The sequence below is a fragment of the Rhagoletis zephyria genome, unplaced genomic scaffold (assembly GCF_001687245.7).
Source record: "Rhagoletis zephyria isolate East Lansing unplaced genomic scaffold, Rhagoletis_zephyria_1.1 Rzeph_scaffold_04163, whole genome shotgun sequence".
In the NCBI taxonomy this organism is placed as follows: Eukaryota; Metazoa; Arthropoda; class Insecta; order Diptera; family Tephritidae; genus Rhagoletis; species Rhagoletis zephyria.
The window spans coordinates 11,800-20,964 of NW_016161246.1; the positions used below are offsets into that span (position 1 = coordinate 11,800).

The 9,165-nt window shown below is 42.4% G+C and overlaps 1 protein-coding gene across 1 annotated transcript; it reads left to right on the plus strand.

The window, feature by feature from the left end:
• Window positions 1-6,036: 6,036 nt before the first annotated feature.
• Window positions 6,037-7,407, plus strand: LOC108370339 (uncharacterized). The gene has a single exon (XM_017625660.1). The coding sequence runs from the start codon at window positions 6,037-6,039 to the stop codon at window positions 7,405-7,407; it is 1,371 nt and encodes a 456-aa protein (XP_017481149.1).
• The last annotated feature ends 1,758 nt before the right edge of the window (window positions 7,408-9,165 follow it).

A 9,165-nucleotide genomic window follows, 5' to 3' on the forward strand; every position in this document is an offset into this window, starting at 1 on the left:
ACAAAACATTACGCACAGTTCACGAAAATGCAGAGTTTTTAGAAACCTTTTTGGTATGCAGTTTTGTAACCGTTTTGGTTAATTCAAACTTGCACATTATTATACTAAAATTGAATAGGTTAAAAAATGCATATCCAAACAGATTACAAAAATTCTTAATAAAATTTGAAATTCGTGAAAGTATATTTATATATGTATGTATGTAGGCACATTTAACTTTAAAATTACTTCTAACGTGAAAGTAAGTTCTGCAATGAAATAAAAATCAAATATTTTAAATGTCTATTGTTTTAATTTCAGAAAATAACTTAATATACGATTGAAGAATAAAATAATTTTAATATCCCAAAAAACGTATTTCAATGAGTCCGATACTGAGTAGTATCGATACTTTTTCCCTGATACTTTTAGAGTATCGATACCATGAGCTCGATGCCAGAACTCAGTATCGATACCAAAGTCTGAAATTTCGAACCCTACCTATTGGAGACAAAGTTCTTTACTCCCAACGGCTAACAACATATTCGTATATACAAACGGGCATATATCGTAACAAAAGCAACGAAATTGCAATCAGCGTTTATCGCTTCATCCTATTTTTCGTTAGAAAACATAATGACATACATACACACTAACTATTTTTAACAGCCTTCGCTTAACATTGCATGCTATTAACATACATACATATACTTATATAAATGCAGTATAGATAATAACCCAGCATTTCATATGTAAAAGGAAAATATTAAGAAGCACGGTTAAGTAAAAGTAATTATTTTAAAATTACGATAATATAAAGCTAATTAAGTTTAAAATCCGATCGATTGTACGGAAACTTACTTATATCATCCTCTGAAAAAAAAAATTAAATGTTCACATATTGTTTAAGCGACTTATGCATTTCCGGCATGGGCAGGGAACGGCGAACACCCACACGCATTTATATTGCCTTTTCCGCATAAACCAAGTGTAGGGAGAGAGAGGTATTGCACTGCCGCCCAAAACCAAGTGCAGCGAATAAACACACGCACTTTTGTTTGGGAATAATTCGCTCGTTCTTCATTTGGTATGCATTTTTTATGCACTTCTCAACTGCCGCAGAACAAAGCCTACTAAAGTAGTTAATTTTTGGCACCCCAAATCATGCTCAACTCGCTTGATGCATCACCACTCCTCCGGAATGGTTTTAAACAGAAAAAGCAAAAGCGCTACAAGCTGTTGACTTTCAGCATACAGAGGTGGTACAAGAGTTACCATTGGTCACAGCGCCTACCCAATTTCTAACTTGAATGCATAACCGGTGCTCAACACACCCTCTTGACCTTGACGCACACCACCAAAAACTCTTCCAGAGGTTCTAAGCGGCAAAGCCACAGCGCTATAAGCCGTAGGGACTCTACATGTCTTACAACCATGCAGAGGTGGTAACTGATCATTGGTCCCAACGCCTACCCAAAAAATTTGTATGCAAATACATTCATCCTGGTTCTGCCCTCTCACTGAGTTAGTCACAATACTTAAATGCAAACTAACATAACCCCAATAAAAGAGAAAGTAGTTAAAAATCCGAATATTTTATATATGAATATATATATATGAAAATAAACCCCAATGCACACCTGCAGAAGCTACAAGCTCGAATGGTGCGAAACAGAAGAAAAACAAAGATTTGTCAGGCGCAAGATTTACTTCAGACAGTGACAGTCTAAGATACTGCACTCGATTTTCCTCCGCCCCAATACAAGATAACCCAGAACCGGTTCTAGAGTTAAAAAACAATAATCTTGACAATTTTTGGGTCCGACTTCAAGCGGCATATGATACAATAATCGAAACGGACGATTCCGATTTGCCCGAAAATTTTAAAGCTACGGCTTCGTCAAAATACGAAGCCTGTCTTGACCAAAGAAACAAAAGTTATGACTTCCGATCAGCTTAAATTATTAAATAAATCAGTGCACCTACTCCACCCCAGAGTGTAGAAATACCCCAAGCCCAAGAAGCAAGTTCAGGCATTTCCCTAAAAGTGCCAGCATGTGACACCGAAGTATTGCACGGAGGTTATGAAGAATGGCCGTCCTTCCGGGACATGTTTACGGGGCCGGGTACATAAACCATCCACAACTATCTCAAGCACAATAACTGTACCACCTCAGGTACAAAACAAAAGGTCAAGCAGGTAGTATTTCAATCTGGATTGGGAAGCACTCAAATCAAGATACGCAAATGAAAGAGTACTGGTCGATAATCAAGTAACGATTCTAATGAACTTGCCAAAAATTCAAAAAGGAACTAGTGATTAATTCATAAAATTACAGTCCAGTGTTACAAACTATTTATCCGTGCTAGAAACTCAAAACATTCCCACAGATAATTGGGACCCAATTCTGGTAAATGTGTGTTCCGCAACATTACCAGAAAAGTCGTTACTTCTATGGTAGCAATCGCTTCCGTCCCGAAAAAAATGTCCGACATGGCAACAAATGAAAGATTTTCTCACTACCCAGTACGAAATAGCAGAGAGGGTAGACAAAATATTATCAAAATCCAAAAACACACAAAATGATCTACATAGAAGCTTCAATATACGCCATGCCTGAAATCCCAAATTACACAATAGAAGCTTCAATTGATCGCAATAATACATAACAGAAAATAAATATGCGTCATGCGAATTGTGTAAAGAAGGTCATCTCATCTTGCGAGAGATTTAAAAAACTATCAGTTATCGAAAGAAATAAGTTCGCTAGAAGCTCTAAGCATTGTACCAATTGCTTATCTCAATCTCATAGGTTTAAAGACTATGGGAGCAAATTTAACTGCGTGTATTGCCAAAGGAGACCTCATTCGATGCTCCACATAACAAACTTAACAAGCACACCCAAAAAAAGCTTGCAGAACTACTGGTCTAGTGGCAACAACTAGACCCGAAGACCCCAAAACGCAGACCCCGAAAGTACACAAGAGCGATCATGCTGCTCAAAAGCAGCAAATATACAAGCACTGCATTCAAACAATGAAAGCAGCATTTTACTTCCCACTGCATTTATCTCCATCGAACACCGAGGAGAACTATTAAAGCTTAGTGCTCTAATAGATCAAGGTTCACAAAGATCTTTTATCTCGGCAGAAGCACAAAACCGATTAAAACTCCCAACAAAAAATTCAAACTTTGAAATTTCCAAAATGGGTGGAAGAGTAACCCAAAACTCTAATAAAATCTATTCATTACCTCTGATTTCCCCCAATGCGGATGTAAGAACAGAAGCACACGCCAGAGTTCTGCCGCAACTTAAAAATATGCTACCTAGCCAAGCACTAAACCCCAAGGAGTGAAAAAAAAGTCGCAAAACTTGTCACACCCCAAAATTGAAACTTCTTCAAAAACCATTAAGTCTATAGAATATGAATCAATTCAAAACGGAAATTCTCTTACCCCTTCGGCCCCACAGGATAGCCTAGGCCAATTATGGAACCAGCGCATTTAAAATGAAGGTAAAGCCTAACCACCCATCTGGTTAATTAAAGCAAAATGACTTTCAGAAAGCAACTACACAAGCACAAGTTCTACCACATAATTTCAGAACTATCCCTTATGTTGCTACCCTCCGAAAAAATAGTCCGATAAGGTTTACAAATCCCATGACGTTAGCCCAGGGAAAGTCAAATGTGTTAGGCCTGCACTGTGTATTACAGAAGATACGCCCAGATCATAGCAGCATTGCAACCTGAACGCTGCAACTTCGCTCCGCTCCTCCCTGTCACTGGTGTGGACTTTGCTTGGCCTTTACAAATAAAGGCGTCCATGTTAAAGACTTCCACCTTTACGAAGTGCTAGGTGTCAAGTTTGTATATATTTTATACGGCCAGTGAAGAATTTGTTTATTTATTTCCTCCGAAAGGATAAAATAATAATAATAATTGTTGGGTCACCCTAATGTGATCCACTCAAACGCCGGATAAAAGCCTAGTTTAAGTAGGCTCATCTGGTTCTCACTGCAAGCATGCATTTGATTTTAGTTACATACACACATATACATATATATACCTACATTGTAAAGCAATCATAATTCCACTCATAATCACTCTCCCTTTCTTTCATTTGTTCGTACTAAATATAAGTCGCTAATAAGTAACAAACATCAACATCACATATTTGTGCTTTCGTTTAATCAGGAAAAAGGCTTCTTGATCCATCATTTTTGGCGCCCAACGTGGGGCCCGTGTTCTTAAATTAACTATTTAAATTCATCGACCGGTTGAAGCATCAAAATAATCAACTTCTTCGGACCGTTACCAAAGGCACGTACCGCCCTCCTCTTGCAGTTGTGTTTTTGCAGTAGTTCATCAATCGCTAGCAGTGTAATTCTCGTCGAGTTTCGCTAATATACATTCATATGTATTTATGTACATAAGGCCCATCACTCGCTATTTTTTTTTGCCCGTAAAGCCGCCTACATTTCTTGCAAGACGAATTTACGGATCTCATCCAACTCTGAATTTACCGCTCATGGGAAGTATATGTATGTATGCATTAAATACAGTTTTTATTTGATTTTGCTATTTGGCTGTGCATTCCATATATGTACATACATATGCAAGTAAGTGCTGCCCTAAAAGTTCGTTATTGTTGCTGTGGGTTCTCCTAATTACACAAAGTTGCGGGCACTGCCGTTGATTTGCATTCGCTGTTCTTGTTAGCCGACCGTTGCACTGCTGCTGCTCTGTCGTCGCTAATCTGCTCTGCTGCCAACACTAGTAACCGTCGCGCACTTTGCTGCCTCTTTGCATTCGCTGACCTTTCGTTGTATACGCTGCTCTCGCTTTACGTTCGCTGCCCGCGCACACTGCTATTGTGCTGTCTACATCTTCGTTTTCATCGCTGCCGTTGTTTGCGTCATTGGTTGACCGCCGCCGGCAGTGTTTCTCGTCGCTTTATGTTTGGGTAATCCAGCAGCAAGTTTAGCAGAGCATACGCTCCAAAGGAGTCATGTCGCTTGAGGACTCCAAACGCAAACGTGCGAATATAAAACGCAATATATCTCGAATCAAATCAATTGTTGGGGGAATCAAGGGCTCGGATGACAAACTCTCACATGCGGAGTTACAATGTCGGCTTGGAATATTGGAGTCGTACTTCAAGCAAGCACTCTCCGTTCAAGCTGACATTGAAGACCTCAAACCAACAGACAACGGTCGCGCAGATTTGGAGGACAGCTATGTCGCGGTTAAACTGTGTATTCAAGCACAACTTGGGGAGGATGAAAACAGCATAGTTAGCTACTCCAAAACAATATCTGCAGCTCCTACGTCTACGTCGACACACTTGCCAAGGTATTGCTTCGCTATTTACGTTACAGCCAGCCGATAAGTCGAACTATCAACAGCTACGCAGTTTAGTTTTTCAGTTTGGTGCAATCACTGGGCACGAGTTTCCATATCGCACAAGCAATGCTGATTTATATAGTGATCGGAAAATGTGATCAGCAAACTCGAAACAAGTGGAATGAATCGCTCGATTACAAATCGCTTCCAACCTAGCCACAGTGGACGCAGGTTTTGGAACGTCACTGTCAGTTCCTACATTCATCCGACCCATCTTTGCAGCAGAAATCTGATTCCTGCAAGCAAAATCGTATCGCCAATCCTGGCCAAAATTCCTCCTTTGCTATTACTCATTCTCGTTGTGTTTTATGTTCCAGTTCCAAGCATAAACTTGTTGGTTGCTCTCAATTTAAGGAAATGACCACAAATTATCGCTTTGATGCTGTTAAGAAGTACGACCTCTGTATCAATTGCCTGAGCAACGGTCACAGAATGCCACAGTGCCCATCGAACATCGTTGTCGCACCTGTAATCGAGCGCATCCCACGCTGCTGCATCACGACAACGCATCATCGACTGCGCTCACATCTCAAGCCAGCTGCCTCATCATAATCTTTCCAAGTACCGAAATCTTCTTGGCAAGCTTCGTCGACATCGCGTTCTTTAAGCAGACCTCAAACGTACAACCAGCAGGCAGCTACACATTCACACATGGAGGCATCGGATTGCGGCCAGGTCATTCTAGCAACGGCTATGGTCCTAGTCAAGGACTCCACAGGTGCGTACAAACTTGGAAGAGCGCTACTCGATTCGTGTTCCCAAGTGAACTTTATAACCGACGACTTCGCTCAAAGGCTTCACCTTCGTCCAGAAAGGCATCACATCGGAATTCGCAGTATTGGTGACTCACTCACTAATCTTAAGGCGCGAACCACCACAACTATCAAGTCGCGCACATCAGCCTTTGAACTTTCGCTACAGTTCGGTATCACATCACACATTGCGTACCAGCCTGATGCCGAAATCGATACCTCAACTTGGAATTTGCCAGCCAATACAACATTAGCCGATGAAGAATTCTTCAAACCGCGCCGTATTGATCTGTTGCTTGGGACAGAGGCATTTTTTGACGCGCTCGCTGTTGGCCAAAGTCGACTGGGCCTGAACTTACCCACACTCCATAAGACATTGTTTGGCTGGGTGGTTTCGGGTAGATATCAGCGTCAACACTACATGCCATCACCGTCTTGTCTATTGTCTAGCGAAGACTCCATCGACGCAAATATGCAACACCTTTGGGAGCTCGAAGCCATCGACTTGCCGGTTAAACCCATTCTACCTGATAATCACGTTTGTGAAGATATCTTTGTAGCCACAACACATCACGATGCCACTGGACGCATGGTTGCGAGCTTGCCGTTCAAGGACAATCCCAGTAGCCTTGGATACTCCTTTGACATCGCTCATCGCCGTTTCCTCGCAATTGAACGCCGCCTCTTGCATTCGCCTGATATTCGACACCAGCATGTGTCATTCATGGAAGGATATGAGAACCTTGGTCGCATGTCCGTGGTTGCGGCACCGAACTTAGAAGAACCGCATTACTACATACCGCATCACTGCGTGCTAAAGCCTAGTAGTGTATCAACAAAGCTTCGGGTAGTATTCGACGCCTCATGCCGTACCTCGACACAAACATCTTTGAACGATTTGCTTTTGGTGCTATTGTTGCGCTTTCGGCTGTACCTCTATGCTATCACTGCAGATGTAACCAAAATGTACATGCAAGTGCTCATGAATAAAAATGATTGTAAATTTCAGTACATTATCTGGCGAGCTTCTCCAGACCTAGATCTCAAGACGTATCAGCTTAATACGGTAATATACGGCACAGCCTCAGCCCCATATCTCGCAGTACGCAGCCTTCATTATCTGGCAAATAAGTACATGGTTGAGCTTCCAATCGGCGCATCAGCGGTAAAATCATCAGTTTATGTTGACGACTTTCTGTGTGGTGCGGATGATGTAGACACTTTGCACACGTTAAAGTCTCAAGTCATCGAGGTACTTCGCCGTGGATAATTTCCGTTATCCAAATGGCACTCCAATCATCCTGAATTCATGGAAAGCCAAACTACAAAAGAATTAAACATCACCGAAGACTTCGTTACTAGCGCACTTGGAGTGACGTGGCATCAACGAAGCGACAAGCTGTGATTCACGTTTACACCGAAGCAAGTATTCGGGTCCATCACAAAGCGCACAATATTGTCCATCGCCTCATCGCTTTTTGACCCACTTGGATTGCTGTCACCTCTCGTAATTACCTCCAAAATAATCCCACAAGAACTATGGTTACTGAAGCTTAACTGGGATGAGTCTGTGCCTCAACATTTGCATCAAGCCTGGAATAACTGTTTAGCATCACTCAACTTGCTTTCGTCACTTGACGTACCTCGCTATTGTATGTTGCCAAACGCTCGCAGCATCCAAGTACATGGGATTTGCGATGCATCTATTCGCGCATACGGCTGTTCGATTTACGTACGCACAGAAGACTGCGATGGACACGTTTCCGTACATTTGCTCACGTCAAAGTCGAGAGTCGTTCCAGTTAAAAAACAGTCGCTCCCAAAACTGAAACTTAGCGGGGCACATCTTCTTGGTCGCCTGTATGCTAAGATAAGGGAAATCTTCAGCAACCAATCCGTTGCTGCGTATTTCTGGACCGATTCGCAATTAGTTTTGCATTGGCTGCATCAACACTCAGTCACATTATCAACGTTTGTGGGCAACAGAGTGGCTGACATACAGGAGATGACTGCAAGTGGACACTGGAGGTTTGTGCCGACCAAGGAGAATCCAGCAGACCTAGTAGCTCATGGCTGCACTGTTACAGAGAACTCGATTTGGTTCACAGGCCCCACATTCCTTCGAGAAGATGAATCAAGATGGCCTAATAACAAAGGCCGTATCGACCTCGATATGGATGTCGTTAACACAGAGATGCGCAAGAAGACATTCACTGCAATCAAAGAAGCAAACTACACGCTAGAAGTCATCGNGAATCAAGATGGCCTAATAACAAAGGCCGTATCGACCTCGATATGGATGTTGTCAACACAGAGATGCGCAAGAAGACATTCACTGCAATCAAAGAAGCAAACTACACGCTAGAAGTCATCGAAGGTATCAGCTCCTCCTCCTCCTCCATTGCCTGCGTCCCTTCGCATGGCTATTTAGATTTAGTGACAAATGTAGAAGGAAGCAAACATTAAACACCACAACGCCATCGCCTGATGAATTACGACGCGTATCTAACTGCATCATTTTCATTATCCAACAAAAACCAACAAGAACCAACCGTTAAAAAGCAGTTTGAAAATTTTAACTCCATTTTTGAACAAGTCAACCCGATTTGAGCTCGTTAAAGTTGGTGGCCGCTTGGACTATGCAGATCTGCCAGACTCTCCGAAGCACCTGATTTTGCTACCTAGCAACTCGCAATTCGTGCTCAAGTTTGTTCGACATCTACATGTCCGCAATTACCATGCCGGCCCTAAAGCATTGGTGGCGCTGATTCGCTTAGAAAATTGGATCGTCAACGCTAGAGACGTAGCTCGTCGCATCGTTCGTTCCTGCTCACATTGCGTTTGTTACAAGCCAACGCTGCTCCGACAGGTCATGGCACCGCTACCAGCTGCACGTCTTGCACCCGCACCCCCATTTGAACGCTGCGGAATCGACTTCTGTGGGCCGATAAACACGTATCTGCGAATCCGAGGAAGGGCTCCTATAAAATCGTACTTGGCTGTGTTTGTTTGCCTCGTAACCAAAGCT

Bases quoted from the DNA above. Each gene is read 5' to 3' on its own strand.
- LOC108370339 (XM_017625660.1), top strand. From the start codon at position 6,037: ATGGAGGCATCGGATTGCGGCCAGGTCATTCTAGCAACGGCTATGGTC.